At 48.7% G+C, this 18,066-nt stretch overlaps 1 protein-coding gene across 1 annotated transcript; it reads right to left on the reverse strand.

Annotated features, from left to right (window-relative positions):
* Window positions 1-4,581: 4,581 nt before the first annotated feature.
* Window positions 4,582-10,858, reverse strand: DLX6 (distal-less homeobox 6). The gene is made up of 3 exons (XM_037019904.2): window positions 9,139-10,858; window positions 7,706-7,899; window positions 4,582-5,804 (listed from the first exon to the last, which is right to left on the reverse strand). Exons 1-3 carry the CDS (start codon window positions 9,524-9,526, stop codon window positions 5,553-5,555), a joined length of 834 nt encoding a protein of 277 aa, XP_036875799.1. The 5' UTR covers window positions 9,527-10,858; the 3' UTR covers window positions 4,582-5,552.
* Between the last annotated feature and the right edge of the window lie 7,208 nt (window positions 10,859-18,066).

Here is an 18,066-nt window from a genome sequence, read left to right on the forward strand (position 1 = left end):
ATCCAAGGACTATTTCTGCCATTTGCCATTTGCAAGGTGGGATAAGAGGGGCGGGGAAGAGACAGGATATGGACTCAACTTTCATCTATAAACAGGGGTCACTAAACAGGGGACATTTCATTATTGCCCTTAGATTCACAGGAGCTTGGAAGCCTGCTTGCCACCCTGCAGGGAGGCCCTGTCTGGGCAGCTCCCAAGTCTGTGAGGTGATGGGAGGAGGAAGAATCATCACACATTGTCCCAGAGGCTAAAAAAGATGCCCAGGAAATTCTCTGTGCTCATAGTGGGAAAATTGAGCTCCTGGGGGTGTAAGGGTTTCAGGTATCCCTGACCACGATGTCCCCATCAGGAACCAGAAGTAGACTTCAGAAATCTCAGCTAGGGCAGGATTCATCTTCCTAAAGATGACAGCTGAAACCCCAGGTTCACTTTCCCTCTGGGACCAGCACAGTGCCCCAGCCTCTGTAGACCCTTTTGCTCTAACTCTCCAAATTCCCTCTCTTTGGTCATTCCATGTTTTAAGAAGACTGACCTTGCTCTTTTACAAACGTATCTGGGGAAAGGGACAGTCCTTTATCAAAAATACTGGACTTTCTGGAATCCGGAAAGAAGCACATCAGTGACGTGTAGCTAAAGAAGCAGCTGGACTGGTTTATATGGGGGAAGGGGATTCATAAATAAAAGTTAATGATAGGATTAAAGCCAATAGCCAGCCAAGCCCAGTAGAAGAGATAGCTTCCCAGCCAGCTTTATTTAATTAGCAGCAATTAAAACATTTTCTGCTAATATCCTTTAGGAGTCTCAGTGAGTTGCTCGCTATGAAAAAGAGTGGAGTTGGAGCTCAGAACACGTAAAAGCACCCAGGGCATTTTGTTCTGATGACAAGAGAGATTGCAAATTCATTTAAGAAAATGTTCATAAACAAGTGACAGGCACACTCTGAGGATGCCTTGGTGGAAACAATGGTGAAACTGACAAATGTTCTTTGCTTGGGGGAGGAGCACTTTTTTTTTTTTTTAGAGCAAGGAATGCTTTCAGAGAGAGAAGAAAGAGGAGGTTTAAAAAAAATTATTTCAGACTTCAGGCAGCAGCGGATGCAGCAGCCCTTACAAATACATCAGCCCTATACATATTGAGGATTTGGACACGTAATGCTTCAGACCACTGATTTGCTATTTTCTTAATTCCCGCTCTTCTTTTTCCATATGAATCAAACAGTCTTTTGTCCTTCAGGGTTTGATTTGATCGCTACTGTTCACATTTCACTTTTGTATTTTCCTCTTCCTATACCATTACTCATTGAGTGCCCTGTGAAATTACAATCGTACATTTTCAACTCAGCAACCCATTTGCAGTGCAAAAATAGGGTCTAAATAATGGCTGAATTAGCCCTACTGGACAGTTTCAGATGTAACACTCTGTAATAATTATATTGCAGGCTGGATTAGGATGCTATTATCATAATCTGGACGTTTACAATTATCTGTAATTTGCAAAGATGCGCCAGGTCTTGATTACAGCAGTTTTTTTTTTTTGTATCACGCTAACCATCACTAAACAGTGACAGTAATAACAGCTAATTTTGCTGGCAATATAAGAGGTGCTGGGGTGTGCAAACAATTTCACACCTGGATGTGCTCACTCAACCAAGAATATAGAGAAAGAGCTTCTGCCCTGAGACTCAGAAAAATATTCTCTTCTGCTTCTGTTCAGTATAGATTTCTAGACCCTGATCATTGCTTAAGAGATTCACTGGGGGTAAGTTTTTATTTCTTGCATACTTCAAGGAACAGTTCATGTTTCTCTTCTCACACTTTCCAAGCTGTATGTGTTGCTTTTGTAATTCACTATGGACTGCAACTTTGCTTTATAGGTTTTTCAATTTTGACCTTTTATCCCCCTTTAGCAGTAAAAGCGTTGTCGTTCTGGTGAGTAAAAGGATTCGGATTCGAATGGGATCCTTAAGAACTGGATTTGTCTTTCTTGCTTTCAATGTTGTTGATGTATTTGTGACTGGAGACTGCGAAAAGGACCAGGTTTCTGTAAGGTGCGGAGGGAGCCGGCTGGAGATTCCAAGCTAAAATCTATTTGAAAATTGTTACTCAAAGCTAGCCCTAGTTGAATCCTTTGAGGTGCTTACATGTGGGATGATTTTAAGATTTGGGGCGTCAAGAGAGCAAACGGAGCTCGGAACGGTGCTCTTTCAGTATCACAGGTTTGCGGACATTTGCAATAACAGGTGTACTCGGAATCTCTCGCCTGTATAGTGCCTTTGACATCTTCCTCCACTCGGGGAGAAAGTTTCCAGAATAACTGGCCTCTGAAACCCTTCGGGCTGCTTTGCGAGACCTTCGCCTCAAGCTGGTGGGAGGGAAGGGGGGAGGGGCGGGCCGCTGCTGGGAGAGCTATTGCCCGCGGGGCCCAAAAGTTGCGACCTTGGGGTTGGAGGGGCATGATTGGCTGAGACGCAGAACCGATTTGCGGAGTCAAAAAAACCAGTCTGATTTAGGAACGCGCGGAGAAACTCTTCAAGTAGCGGTGCTGTTCTATCTATAGATGACGCTGTTTCCTGACCCTGTAGACACTGGAAGCAGCTAGAGATGTTAAGTGCAGAAGCCTGAGAAATCTTTGGCTCCCTTACCCCAGTGCAATACGGCCTTTCTTCAGCGGCGGGAACCTTTGGGCTAAATTGGGTCAAAAGATAATGAGATGCTTATTAGCGTCGAGGAGAAATTTTCCCCTTCACCCTCACCCCCCGCAGTTATTGTTTTTTTTTTCTTTTCTCATGGAACTACAAATGGTCAGAAGGAGGCTCTAGAACTCCCGTTCTGGGGAAGTGCGAACGTGGGGAGGCGTAGTAGACACCAAGACTGGGAGATGCCTGTCGCCCACGCCCCTCCTACTAAATTCCACTCTCGGGAATCAGTTTACTATGGGGTCAATACATTCCAAAGAGAGAAGATACTAACCCGTGAGGTTCAGAGACCCAGAGGAAAACTAGTTCCCAAGGACAATTCTGGGGAGAATCCCATGGCAGACTTTAATTAAACTCATATCAGGAGATAGAAAGATCGATATTGGCTCATCATGACACCACCTCCAATGTGTTAAAATGCACTTGCTGGGTTTCAGAATTCCATGCGCTCACAGTGGTTTGGCATGTGTCTGGTGGATTTTTTTTTTAAAGATAAATTAGTGTTGGTTTCGATGTATGGTAGCTTTCTCTCTAACGTAATTTGAATAATTCAGCAAAGCCCCTCTACCAGCTGTACTTCTGCAGCCTCTTCCATTCTTTTCAGCATTATAATTTTGGTTAATTTTCAATTTTAGGTCCTACATCTCTGCAATTTGTGTATGAATAACAGAATAATTTCCCTCTTTTGTTTCGCCTTTCCTGTTCCTGAATCTAAATAAAGATGGCTTTTTAGTATTAAAAGTGGAAGAAAATTACAGGTAATTATCTTTGACGGTAAAAACGCTGTAATCAGCGGGCTACATGAAAAATTACTCTAATTATGGCTGCATTTAAGAGAATGGAAAAAAACCTTCTTGTGGATAAAAACCTTAAATTGTCCCCAATGTCTGCTTCAAATTGGATGGCACTGCAGCTGGAGGCTTTGTTCAGAATTGATCCTGGGGAGCTACGAACCCAAAGTTTCACAGTAGGAAGGGGGAAAAAAGAAAAGAAAACATTTTTCCTAATGTAACAATGCGAATGCTAGAAAATGACAAGACTGATCGGTTTTAAACCATTCTGAGACTGACTGAGCGTGGAAGTTGCTCAACAAAAAAAGGAACGGGTATATTGGTAAGTAGTCTTTGCTTTGTGTCTAATTATAGTGACTGTCCTTTTGCACAACTGTATGTCGCTGTCATTATATGGAGCACTCTGAGTATCTCTATTGACTTCTGATAAATGGCTCAGTGGTTTCAAGGTTCATAATTTGAAGGATGCCCAGGTCTGTAGCCATTAATTCTCACAGTATGGGGCTTCCTGCTTGTATGACGAAAGGACTTCATTTTCATTATTTCTGTGCTTTCCACAAGATCGGAAGGATGTATTTCATCCAAGGTTATGCATTTTCCTACCTAGTTAGTTTGCAAAGGGTTGTAAACATTAAGTAGTTATAATTATGCATTTACCTTGTTTTTTTAAAAAAATTATTTCTTCCTTTTTGTTATAAAAAACCTGCTTCTAAACAAAGACAAATACAATTGCATTATTTTGGCTGAAGAAAGGGAAAGGAGAACACTCAGTTTCAGCACTGGGAACTACTGGATGTCTAGAGGTTAGCCTGAGAATAGATCATTCTAATGTTTAAAAAGAAAGATAAATGTGTCAAAATTACAATAAAATATATAAAGGAAGCTGAGAAAACATGCATGGTTAACGTTAAAGTAGTTAAGATGAAGGTTAGTGCCGCAAATTGACATCTTTGCAGGCACTCGATGTTTATATATAGGGCTTCCCATATTAGGAAATAGGAATTCTTTTAAGAGTGATAGAAAATATACTGGGAGGGAGGGTGAAGGGGGTGGTGAGACAGAGACACACAGAGAGAAATATACAGGACACTCCCAGCATTTTGTGGCTTTTACTCCATATATGAAAGAAGACAAAAACATACAAAGTATATGTACAACCAAAATTCAACAATATATACAGAAATGTTTCTTGTTATAAACGTCCCTATTAGCTTAGTGAATGCCACCAATTCACCTAGTAAAGGTATCAAAGCAATAGAATGATGATTTTGGTTGTTTCCTCTGTCTTTCCTGATTTCCACTTCAGGGTTTGGGGGTGCAGTGGGGGAAAGAGTGGTTTTGTTTTGTTTTTTTAAATCGTCGTTCTTGCTCATTGCATTTTGATAAAACATGCAGCGTTCCCTTTGTAGCAAGGTTCTAATCTTACAGCCGATTCTTCCTTTTTCTTTAGAGAAGGGCTGTTAGATGAGGGGTTTTTATTTCTCTTTTTCTGTCAGTCTGAGATTGGTAAATAAAAACGCAGGAGTTCCGACATTCTTCTCTTCCATCATGTAATGTCTTAAGCTCATTAAACAAGTAAAAATGCTGCCATGTTTGCACATATTCTTCTGGTGGGGGAAAAATATCTTTGTTTAAAAAGTCATTTTGATGGATACTCCCAAAAAGAAGAAGAGGCTCAGAGCCTGGATCCCAAAGGATAAGGGAAAAATATCCTTACAGTGAGGGGTTTCAGGAGCACTGGCATAGAAACCAGTTTCTCTCTCTCTTTTTTTCTCTCTCCCTAAGATGCAAGATCAAATACTGAGGCTGCTCAAGGGAAAAGGCAAATGAGGAGAGGACAGGAAAAAAGAAAGGTTGTGAGGAAGCAAGGTGGAAAGAAAAGGAAGGGACGAGTGAGACAAGAGAGGGAGAGCGAGAGAGAGCCAGCAAGCGCCCAAACGGTCTGGCCACGCATGAGAGTTCCCCGAGCCTGCTCCGTTGGCAGGGTTTGGCAGATGCGAGCAGATCCCGGATCTTCCTTGCCTTGTCCAGACGTTTCCCTAGGGTATCGATTGCCCTCAGACAACTCACATCATCTGTGGTCTCTGCATCGTGTCCTGGTGTGGAGAGGAGTACCAATGCGAATAGCCCGGCATGTAGCTGTTGGGGGGCATACTGACGCCCTTGGCAGAGGCAGAAACGTCCCACACCGGAGGCAGCGCCGGCGAGCGTGGCGACAGGGCCGCTGAGCCAGGGAGAGGGTCGCTCTCGTGGGGGTTACTGCCCTGCTTCAGCAGTTTCTTAAACTTAGAGCGTTTGTTTTGAAACCATATCTTCACCTAGAACAAAGCGCACAACGATCATTAGGTCCAAACAACATTGAACCAGGTGCCTCTATTGGAGGCTTTGAAGCAATAAAACAAACAAACAAACAAACAAACAGCAAACAAAAGACGCAGCTGCCAATCTCTCAAGTCCCCTACCTTCCTTCGCCTTTTTCTATCCTCCACCTAGCAACTCCCATTCTAGGTGTGTATCTTGTCTGGATACCTAAAGTCATTGTAATTCTTAAGCTGGATGCAATCCTAGGTTTCAAACAACAACATAAATAAGAATGAAGACAAATGAGATAGCTGGGTTTCAAGTCTTAAGGGAAATTTCTAAAAAGAACTTTTCAGATCAAACCCAATTGAAGCACTTCCTCTGATAGTCGGTTTTCATATTTACTAACCCCTAAACCAACCATCTCTATGCATGTACTGTAAGCAAGACTCTGAACAGATTAAAGCCTGTACATTTATAAACAGATGCCTTGAATATACCTATCATATTTTGCACATGTCATATGCTGTGCATGGAGCATCTTCTCCTAACATAACTATATTCCCATAATCCTGCAGGGATTTGGAATTGTACCTCCCTCATTCCCCACTTTGTATGTGGCTTAGTCAACTGTGGCCAGCAACCATCACATGATTGTTGGTGTAGTCACTAAAAGTCAAAGGGCTCCTGAAAATTAAATGTGAATTAGGAATCTGGGATGGGAGCATATCTAAACTCTCATCCCAAATCTACTTTGTTTGAAGAAGGAAATTCTATGGTGTTAGCTCTCTTTACCTTCAAAATTCTTCAGCCATAGGAATCTGCTTTTCCAAGAGGAATATAGTTACCAAGCAGCCGGAATCCCTTCATATCAAACCCCAAATATTTTTCATGGAAACATGGCAAGAGAAAGTAGGTTGAATTGAAAAGAAGAGCTTAAGGAGCATCTGTTCCAAAGCACCACACAGTTATTCCCCAGCAAGAGTTTCATGAAACCTGAAGTTCCCTTGCTGAAGATCACCCACCTCAGATAAGATCTACCACCCCATGCAGCTAAGTTAATTGACAAGGACAAAATCCACAAGTGATTGCAGCCAGGCTTTATGACCAGGGCTCTGACATACCTGCCTAAACCCCTTCCTGTGAAGTTGGGAAAAATGCCCAATATGTCTTTCAAATTAATAGGACAGGAGGACTTCAGTCACTGTACTTAACTGAGGCTTCCCCCCGCTATAATTTGGTGAGCATTTCTCTTTGATCTTCAACTCTGCCATTGCTCCCAAGTCCCGGGCTCCAGGGAGGTACCTCAGCCTGCGCCAGTCACCCAGGATGATTTAACCACTGAGTTTAGGGCAATCTTCAGAAAAATCCACTTCATCTATCCTAGGAAGAATAGTTTGCACCTTGGTCCCTTTACTACATTTTGTTGGGAGTCTATGCCTATCTGCTTGCCCCCAACCCCATTTCTCTTCATAATTCTTTCTTTCTATGTCAATGACTTGAAATCCTTGTTAAGTTGTAGGGCCCACAAAAGGATCCTTAACAAATGTGGGTCATATTCTGCCTCCTGGTCTGAACATCTTTTTCTCTTTCTCCTACATGTTTGTTCTCTTTTGTGTTGTTTTGCTCTGGAAGAGGACTCGATTAAATTTATAAATTTGGTCACCAAAGGACACTAGGCTGGGGGTGGGGTCGCTGAAGGTTGGGAGGATGTGCAAATCCAATCCAGTATTCAATACCAGGTCATTTATTCCAAACTGTGGTGTCCCGGGAAATACGTAAGGGGAGCCAAAGGCATTTGTCATTAAGCTCCTTCCATCCTTGGTTGACTAGGCCAAGAATTCCTCCTGATGTGCTCCCAGCCCGATCTGCAAGCGGGATCAGCATTTCAGGGATACTCAGGCTCCTCGAGAATTACCTGTGTTTGTGTCAGTCCTAAGGAAGCTGCCAGTTCAGCTCTCTCGGGAAGGGCCAGGTACTGAGTCTGCTGAAAGCGATGGTTTAAAGCCTGGAGCTGCAGGCTGGAATAAATGGTCCGAGGCTTCCGAATCTTTTTCCCTTTTCCATTGAACCTGATTTCCCCGTTTTCAATCACTGTGGTTTTCTGTTGATCTGCAAGCAAAGGATACAGAGGAGCGGTCACCGGTGAGACTACTGCTGGTCTCCCTGAGCGGGGCCTGCCTGCTCCAGGTCTCCCCAAAACCCAATAAGGGTTTTCTCGAAGCGTCCCCACGCCACACTGACCTCTCTGGGTGCCGGGCTGTTCCCAGCGACTGCGAAAGCTTTTCCCAGACCTAGATTCTGGCTCTAATAATGCGTGGGGGCTGGACCGTGGGGACGCCCTCGGCCCTCCGGCAACCAGCCTGGCTCTGCAGCAGCAGAGTCGGCGCCGGCCTCTCACTGGGACGCGCAGCACGGCGGGGTGCTGCTCTCTCTGCAGAGCGGGGCCCCTCGGCCTGGCTTTCTAGTCCCTTAAACTGTGGTTGAGCCACCCTGGTGTTTGTGCGATCAGTTGTCCTGATGCCACTAGCTCCAAGCCTGGTGCATCAAGACCTCTCGGCGTGTTGGAAACGATTCTGCTGAGAGGAACCAAAATCCCAAACAAAAAACACAACCAGACGCTCAGACCAGCTCCGGAGCAGGCTGAGCTTCGCACGGCAACTTTGTCCCCCTTGGGTGCTGAGAACCATTCGCCCGAGGCCCTCTGCTTCTCCTCCACGAACAAAGGATCAGCCAACACTGTATCGAAAACCCAGAGGAAGAGGGCCTGGTCAGGGGTGGGGAGTGGGGGACACCTAAAAGCCCGCGGGAACGAGCTCAGTTGTCACCAGCTTAACCAGAGCCAGAGGCCACGCCAGTTTCTCTCGCGGTCACCGAAGCTCACCGGGCACCACACGGAAAGTAGGCCACTGGCTGCCCGGTTTGGTCTGAGGAGCAGGGCACGCTCCCCAGTTCCGGCCCAGAAATGTCCCCAGTGCTGCCGGACGCTGGTAGGAGCCGGGAGGGGAGGAGGGAGGCCCAGGGAGCACAGACCCAGCGAGCTGAAGAGCGCAGCGCGGACCCTCTCGCAGAGCGAAGCCTGCGCCCAGCCGGAGGCGCAGCCCGAGAGACGCGCCGACACACGGGAACACGGCGGGCCGCCCCGCGAGGCAGCCGGGGGTCCGCGGCGGCGGGAAGGGGCCCGGCTGGGCGAGGCCGGCAGGCGGGCGCCAGGAGAGCGGGCGCGCACGAGGCCTGGCCGGGGGCGCGCCGGGCCGCCTGGGGGAGGGGGCCGGCGGAGGCCCGGGCGCTGAGGAAGTGAGCGGGGCGGGCGGGAGGCGGGAGAAGCGAGCTGCCCAGGCGGCCTCTCACCTGTGTCGTCCCCTCGCGTCTGGGCGGCCGCGCTGCTGTTGTGGTAGGACTGGAGGTAAGGGCTGTGCTGCGAGTGGCTCACGTAGGGGTAGGCGGCGAGCGAGCGGTGGTTGTAGGAGTTGCCGCCGCCCGACGCGTAGGGCGAGCCGTGGTGGTGGTGCTGGTGGTGGTGGTGGTGCGAGCCGGCCGCCGCCGAGTGCAGGCAGTGCAATGGGTAGTGCGCGCCCGCCATGGCCGGGGAGCTCTGCTGCGAGTGCGGCTGTGGCTGCGGCGGCGGCGGCGGTGGCGGCTGCTGCTGCTGCGGCGGCTGCTGCCCGAACTCCATGAAGGCGGATTTGGACGCGTCCTGGCCTTCCGAGCCGTCAGCCATCGTAGTCATGGTCATCATCAAAACTTTGGGGGCTGGAGAGAGCCTTCTCCCGGGGTTCCTCCGCCCTCCCCCACTCGGCTCACGCCGCTCTCCCCTCTGCAGCCACCTTAGCTCTTGGGATCCTTGCAAAAAAAATAAAAAAAATTTAAAAAGAGGGGGCGGAGGCGGCTCCCCTGTCCTCGCTCGTCTCTAATACACATATATTTAATACAGAGATACAGTGAGCAGGGCCTCGCTAACCCGACGGGAGGAGGGGAGGGATGGAGAGGAGGGGGAGGGGATCAGCTCTCCCCCCTGCCCCCCTTGGAGTTTTTGGGGGCTGGTGCAGTTTAAGGCAGAGATTTTAAGGTGGATTCTGCGAAAGTTGCGCGTCTGCTTTCAGACTTGATGCAGACGCCACGAGTCGAATGGTTTGTCTCCAAAGGGCAGCGCCTCCCCATTGGTCAGTCGCCCCCTGACGTCACAGGCGCACGGCTTCTACTGGTGAGAGCGCGGCGCACGGAGGTCCTCGCCTACCTTCCGCCACGCCAATCCCAGCAGCGAGCTGTGCGACCGGGGCCGCGCGACTCCGCGCTCGGGGCCGCCGGGGAGGGAGGTGCCCCCGCTAGGCCGGCAGCCGACGCCTCCAGCTGCCGCTCGCACCCCCACACCCGAAGCCTCAGTTCCGATACCGCAACCCTACAACAGCCTGGCCGGGGGCTGCTCCCTCGCAGTCCCCTCACACTATGGCAGGCTTCCTGTGATCAGAAGCAGTGCCCTCTGCATTTAAAGCAAGGCCCCCTGCTTTGACCTCCTCTCCTCCCACACCCCCGTCCTCCCAGTCCCACCACAGTCCTCTCGGGAGCGCCCAGTCACCATTGATTTTTTAGACGTACTTTACCTACACCACACAGGGAAGAACCCCCACACCTGGACCCCACCCCATGGGTGTGTGCGTGGGGGGGGTGGTAAAGAAAAAAGGAGGGGGATAAAAAAAATCAGACCCTGTTTTGGCGAGGTTCCTGCTGTATTTCCTATATATTGGACAAAAAAGGGGGAGAAAACATATTTTTTTCTAGAACGCAGCAGCCTGTTCTGAAAGCAAATCGTTGGAGGACTGACAGTAATGCATTTTTTCCTATTGAAAACAGAAGCTACTGTAATGCTTTCAAATATATGCAAATGATACATGCGGTTAGTGGTTTGGCAAATCTTGATTACAATATAAACTACCCAAGTAAAAGTGCCTTCGTCCTAAATTTGTCTCTCGATTACAATTCCAATTGATTTTATTTTATTGTCAACATTGTTAATGATAAAAATAGAGTCGTTTTACAGTTATTTTTACTTTCTGGAAGGAGGCAATTAGAGTTCTAATCAGGAATACACAAAAATCTCCCATGATTAACTGCAGTACTTTGTTCAAATTGCTGCTATAAAATTCAGAACAATTTGCCTGTAATGATTATGGACTGGGTTTATTTTGGGAGGTGGAATAAAAGTGGATATAGCATAAATTATCCTCTAATTATACACCAGTGTCGCCTCAATTATCCTCTTATCAAAATGGTTGTCTAACTGCCGCATTTAGTTTCAATTCTCTCCTTTTTTTCTATAAAAAGAACTTCATACCTTGTTATTATTAATCCATTTATTATTTGCAAGGGGATTTATATCCGCACATCCAGGTGGTAGAACCACTTCTCTTTCAAAGATGGACTGGGGAAAGACTAAGTTCGGAGCAGCCCAGAGCTGTGGATCTAGCCTTTCTTCGTCTAGTCCCCAGACCCACTCAGGTCCAGGCAACCCAGCAGAGCCAGCGGAGCGCCGGCGCCCAGCTCAGGCCCGGCCACCAGGTAGGAGAGCTGGACTGGGGATCAGTCGCGGAGAATGGCCGGCTGGGCTGTGTGGGGCCAGGCCCTGGGACTGCGGGGAGGCGCCGGGTCCTCATTGCCAATGGATCTATACTGGATGGGGAAGACGTGCAGACCCCCACCGGCTCGGCACCAGCTTTCAGTCTGCGTGCAGTAGATCCAAGCCACCAACCTTTGGCCACACGGAGAAATGTACAATCTAATAACAACTGGTCACCGTGTCTATGGTTGCGGGGATAAGTCTGGGTGTCCCTTTGGGAAAACTACAGGGGGCTTCTTTACACCCTATTCGCTTGGATTCCATAAGTCATGCGACCCAGGGAACCCCAGAATGGACAATACAGTTGTGCCGTTTATCTCCGTAACTCCAGAAAAGGTGGCTGCAGAAGCAGCAGTTCTAGGAGTCTCATTTACACATTGCGCGAAGCTCCGCGGCAGCCGCTTATGCTAATTCATTTATCCAGCTTCCAACCCGGGGTCTCCAGGCACAGCCAGGCTACTTTGCCCTTTTCTTTTTCTTTTTTTCCTTCCTTCCTCCATTTTTTCAGATGACCTGAAGCTCGCCGTCCGTGGGTTTTCGCCACGGTTCCCAGGGCAGCAGCGTTTACTGTCCTCGCCCCCTCCTTCCCTTTTCCAGCCCTCTGCGCTTAACTTCTTGAGCCTCGGGAGCCGGTTCAGTAACTCTGAATTCATTTTTAAGTGGTGTGCCCTGTTCCCCTCCTTTTAACAAGAGGTGCACTTTACACGCGAACCAGTAACCCGATCCACGCGTTTACAAATCGACAGCGAATTAAAGCAACAACAAAAAAGCTTTAAGGAAAATGAAAGGGGGGCTGGGTGAGGGGGAGATGTGTGTCGGGTGTGTATGTGTGTATGAGGAGGAGGACAGAAGGGGAGGTCAGAAAAAGAGAAGGTCCCCCCTCCCCTGGCGCGCTCTTGGCGCACCCGGGCTGCGCGCCCAGCTTGTTTGTAAGGTCCTCAAAGCCAGCAGGTAGACGTGGCAGTTTTATTGCTTTATACCCTGCAGCTTGCTGTTAACACGGTGAAGGCGTTTCCCCCACTGTGCATGTCTATGTTTCTCACTCTATGCTCACAGGTGCACTGCTTTCCTCGCCGGCCTCCCCAAACTCTGGCAGCACCCTGAGCGGAGCGAGTCGCTTTGTAGTGGGACCCGTGGTGGACCCCGCGCTGAGAACAGATTCGGGGCACAGCAGCCTCTATTTGCAAAGTTTCTTTTGGTGGGGGGAGGTGTTGTTTTGTTTTGTGTTTTTTTGTTTGCTTAATTCCCAAGGCCCGGAGGGCTGGAATTGGCCGGGTTGTAGCTGCAGGGCCCTCATCCCTCGCTCCTAGATAAAGAATAAAAATCCCAGAACTGTGTTCCGGAGGAGGAAGTGTTCAGCTGTACCGAGGTAGCAGTTGTTTCCTATGGTAAAGGTCCTGCTGAGACCTACTGAGCGACTCAGATTGCGTTCGGAGAGTTAAGGGCTCCGGAGCAGCGCGAGGGGTCCCTCCCGGCTTGATAGAGATCTCTGTGTGCGATTATGGGATAGAATCCAAATCGCAAGCGTGGACGTCTGGCTTTCCTGCTTGTCCCCGAAACGGTAGGCCAGAGATCCTGTCTGGCCCCACACAGTGCGCCAAGGTGGCTTGCAGCGAGTGGCTGCCACGTGTGGCCTCTGCCACCAGACTCCGCAAGAGGAGTTCGGTGTGCAGTGGGGCTGTCTGCAGGAGGGACGCCACCACAGTCATTTCTCTCCAGGGGTCCTCGGCATCTCGGCTTCTGAGCCATTAGCCCAGTGTTAGGGGCGATGGTAATGAGCCGAGCCGAGGCGAGTAACCCCTGGTTTGTTCTAGTCCAGCCGGCACCTCCAAAACTTGTGAAAGAGGAAAGAACTCTCGGTTTCTCCAGGGTCTCTCTGCGAAGATGCACATCTCAGGGGCTCCAGGTCCCTGCGGCACGCGGCTAGCGGTCACCCTGGCTTCTACCTCTTTGTCTTGACAGCTGGGAAACTCCAGCCAGCCCTTCGGGGTAGGAGGAGGAGCGCTGGTGAGGCCCGCCAAGTCTTTATCATTTAAAACAGAAGTAAAGCTGGCAGTCATCAGGAGTCGGAGGCCTAAGGCTCCTTTAGTGCCTGTAGTAGGTGAGGGTCGCATTCACTACGAAGTTTTAGTAGTGATTTGAGGCCTCAACTATTTTCTGCTTTTTAAGGTGTTGAGGTGTTTGGGGCTTGTATTCCGACTGTCAATGCTATTTAGAGAGAAATACTTAACCATTGCCAACACAAGAGTGCATGTATCCTGGAGCCCAAGGCCACTGTGGGAGGAATGGGCTTGCTCTTTGGGTTCTAGCCATATATGGATTTGTGTTTCCTCCACGCTCAGCCTAGGGAATGGATTGGGTGCTGGACTGGGGTCTGCAGCCTCTATGGGCTGAAGAAGTACATTCAAGAGGAGCTAGGCCTGGCTGGGTCTGGTTGCTAAGTTGAGCTCAGTTATCACATTAATTCTAAGGAAATTAGACCTGGATAAATAGCCTTTGAATTCAAAGAAATAACTTGGTATTGATTTACATAGCCATGCTAAGAACCCCCTTCTCAACAGAGACACTGGTAGAAAAAAATTCCTGCAAGTCTTTTCCCATTCAATGTAAAATTCTGTTTGTGTGTGTGTAGGGAAGGGGTGTTTGATATCCTGGATACCCAGGCACCCCTCTCCCCACCACACACACCTGGGAAAGCTTGGGGGGAACATGAGAGCTGCCTCTTTCCATTTCTTAGCCCAGGTCAGTGACGGTACCTTCAGGAACAGCCAAAAGTATTCGGCTACGAAAGAGCACTGAGGTTACCACATTGTTTTCTCTACTGATAAAATTATAATGGCCACATTACCACCTTTCTCTCCAAGCTCCCCAAAATCTAGCTTGAAAGTGGGCCCTGTTTTCTCACACCCATGAAGAGGCTCACTGAAGCCTGGGGGCACCATCCCCTCATCTCTCCAGTTCTGGGTCCCAAGAATAGGTAGCTAGGGAACCTCAGCTTGGATGGCACTGGCTCAGTAGGGCCAGTAATACCTACTGGGGACTTCACAGACTTTTTCTAGACTGCCCAGTTTGGAGAACATTAATTATGTTCCAGGCTAGAGGTTCTTGCTCTATGTCTTTTCAAACCTGGAGTCCAGTGGAGTTCTGAAAACGAAGCCAACCAGTTCTCCAAGTCAATATCTTTTGCCTCTCCCTGACCCCATTCCTAGGCTGTGAGAACATCCAGAGCTTTCCTAACAGAGGGAGCCAGTAAGCTGAGCCTAGAATGGATTCAGGAGGAAAATAACACATTTTTCTACCTCTCCCAGTTTTGGGATTGTACATGAAAGTCTGTCTTTTCTTTCTGTTTTACCAAGCATAGAACTCTACTCCCTAATACACAAATACTCCTCTTTCAGTTAAAAAAAAAAAAAAAGGAACTCAACAATGTTTAAACATTTAGATTAAAACAAGATAAATAGTGACGTTTGTTTTTTCAATTTGTTGGCTAAACCAAGGGTGAGCCTTCCCTATTTGTCCTGCTGGGAAATGTAGCAGGGCAAAGGGGGAAGGGAAAGGGAGCTGGAAATCAGCTTTAATCAAGCCAGTCTTTGGAAACTAAGACCCCCTGACCACTGGAGGATAAATGCTGCCCTAGAGTGGCAGGGAACAAGCATCAACAGGAAACAGCAGACTATTTTTAGGATAATAAGGAGTTAATATAGCTGGCCAAGTGTCTTCTGAAATGCCTGGAAGCATCCTCCGTTTTAATTCCTTCATCTCTTCATCAGTATTAACAATAACAAAGTCACAGCAAATGCCTTAACATTAAGGCAGAGCCAGGCTTGGGACTGCTCTTTGTGAAAACCTGGGGTGAAAAGATTCTCTTTCTATCATGGGAGCTCTTATATGGCTCTCTTTTACAAAAGGAAAAGAAATGACAATGGTTTTTTCATTAGAAAGAGAGAGCTGTACCTACCTTTACCAGGTAAATGCTTTGGTGCTTTTCATAGTCATACCTGTTCATAGGCACTCCTTATCTGTAACACTCCAATAACTGAAAAGGTTAATTTATTAGGTTTTTAGCAAAGCTTTCTTTTCAGGGCAATCAATTTGAGAGTCCTTAGAAGTGGAGATTATTTCAAAAAATTTCCCCCCAACTTTGCCTTTTTTCTTTTCTGTCATTCAGAACAAAATCCTTTTTTACACAAATCTAGGAGAAGGAAAGCCCACCCCGCATCCTACTCAGGGGGATAAAATAGTATTTTTCTGTAGGTTTCACTTATTTTATGCAGATAGCAAAATACTGCCCCTCTATTTGTCAAGTGAGGCCCTTTCCCCACATGGAGCTCAAAGCCTTTCCTTTTTCATATAGTCACTGAGAGATGTGTTCATTTGGACACATATTTGGGTTTATATTTGAGTTTTTTCTCTTTCTTCCCACATGCTTTATGGAGAGGCAAGCAGATTGAATGGAGAAGCAGAGGGCATAGAAAGAGCCACAAGGAATATAAGAGAGTGAACAAGACAAAAATATGTGAATCTGCTTCTTTTTTATAGTAACCTCCAAGTTTTCTTCTCCATTCGGTTTGCTAGGGTCCACTGCCCCACAATGTTAGTTGCAAATGAACAAAACCAGGGCTGATAAAAGCAGCCCTGTAGGCCAGCGGGTCTGCCCCTCTAGTACTTACTGCAGAACCTAGGGGAGATGGCTGGACCCTAATACCTAGCAGCCTGCCTGCTAATCTCCACACCCCGCCATCCCACCTCTGCTTTGCCCTCCCACACCCAGGGCATCATGTCGCTAACAGCTGCAAAGTCAAAGCAGGGGGACCTTTAAAAATTATAAAAGAGGTCTCTCCCGGGGCAAGCGAGCCTTTTTAAGAAGGAGGCTCTGGAGACTCCAAGGTCTTGGGCCCAAGAATTTAAAAGCTAGCATAGGATTCGGGATTTCAGCGCTGCAGTCCCAAACAGACAGGCAGGCGTCCAGAGCTCGCCTTGGGGCTAGGGTGAAAAAGAAGGGACGGGAGTGGGGTAGGGTGGGCGGGGTTGGGGGGGCGGTGACAGGCCCCAGCTGGCTCCCACGCGCCGCTGTCTGCGGGGAACTGGGGCCGGATAATGGAATTCAGGAGGCAGAGATCCTCCAAGAGCCAGCCACTGTCTTGTACAGATTTGTAGAGAAACCCTCACCGTAATTAAAACCGTACAGTCAGATTAATTCAATGTGTTGCTCGGCAGCGTTTTTAATAATAAAAATCCGCTTTAAAATTGAATTAGGATCGAAGAAAATTTCTGCGACACTCGCCGGATTTGCCAGCTTTCATTGAAGCCAGCCCGAGCTGGACTTTGGCGGTGGCGCACAGTGACGCCCCTTCCCCCTTGAGAAGGGAGGGGCTGGGGGAAGGTGGAGGTGGGGACAGCGCCGGTCTTCCGGGGCGCCCGGCTGGGCGCGCGGCCGTGCGGGCCGCCCCAGCCAGGCCTGGGCGGAGCGCGCGGCCAAGGTCACCCTTCTGGCGTCAGGGTTCCAGGCTCTGCAGTTTTTGACACCCAGGACTCCCCCTTCCCACCCATTGGCAAGTTCACGTAGGGTTTGGGGAAAGGAGAGCTCTACCGTCTGTTGAAGCAATTTCCCACCGTGTGTTCTCGCGCGTGGCTGAGGTTGGAGCCCTCTCCGTTCGGACGCTGGAGAGACGGACAGGAGAAAGTTGCGGTTCTCTCTACTCACCCCCACCCCGCTCCCCTTTCTATTCTTGAAAGTCTTCCAAAAATTAGGAGTAATATTTCAAGCTCGCCGTCAAAATGCCTCCCAAGCTTTGATTTGGCTGATTGCCCCCTCCCCCCTCCCCACCCCTGATCCTTTGCGTCGGGTGGTTGTGAAACAAGCGTTAGTGTTATGTTTTCCCCCTTTAAGATTAGACGCCTTAGATTTGAAAACCTGGATTTGAAAAGCTTCAAAGTTCCTGGAAGAGGTGGCGGCTGGGCGCTAACCGAGAGGCCCTCACTTGAGACCAGCTATGGGATACCGGCAGGGCTGAGGGCGCTGGACCCCCGGGCTTTCCGGAGGCCAACCCGGTTTTCAGGGGGCTCCGCAATGGTCCGAGGCTCCCCCTTTCCCCACGGCCCGGCCTCTGGCTGCACCGTACACACACACACACGCGCGCGCGCGCGCAACCTGGGACAAAAATTCCCTAACGAGTTAGTCACATCAGCAGGCCTGGGAAAACAAAAACCGCTGTGGGTCCCTGCTCCTCCGGCAACATGCGCAGACGCTTTAATTGCCGCAAATTGTCACTCTGTCCCCTTTTCATTTTCTCGCTCCTTCGTTTATTTTTAGTACACTTCAAATGCCTACACACTTCCCTAGTAAGGAGAGCGTGGAGCAATTATTGCCTTTGCCTTCAGGGCCTGCTTTGCCAATCACTGAATGGGGATGGAGTAAACAGGGCGACAAGCGAGGCACGTTATTGGTCTTGCTTATTTCAGGTGGAGGGCGGTAAATAACTCTACAGCACCACCCCTCCTTGTTTCCTTGGTCCCAATTATGTGGAAGAAAGGAGATGCGTCGCCTCCCTCATCCTCCTCATCGCATCCCCACCCCCACCCCCACCCCACAACCATGTGCGCCAACTTTTACTAGAATCCAGCAAATCCCGCCAGAATTGGCGGGTACCTCAGAGAGTAGTTAG

This window comes from Manis javanica, chromosome 6 (assembly GCF_040802235.1).
Source record: "Manis javanica isolate MJ-LG chromosome 6, MJ_LKY, whole genome shotgun sequence".
Classification (NCBI taxonomy): domain Eukaryota; kingdom Metazoa; phylum Chordata; class Mammalia; order Pholidota; family Manidae; genus Manis; species Manis javanica.

Bases quoted from the DNA above. Each gene is read 5' to 3' on its own strand.
- DLX6 (XM_037019904.2), bottom strand. From the start codon at position 9,526: ATGATGACCATGACTACGATGGCTGACGGCTCGGAAGGCCAGGACGCG. The intron at 7,900-9,138 runs GTGAGAGGCCGC...CTTTGCTTGCAG, and splicing joins GACGCGAGGGGACGACACAG to ATCAACAGAAAACCACAGTG. The intron at 5,805-7,705 runs GTAATTCTCGAG...GCTTTGTTCTAG, and splicing joins TAGGACTGACACAAACACAG to GTGAAGATATGGTTTCAAAA.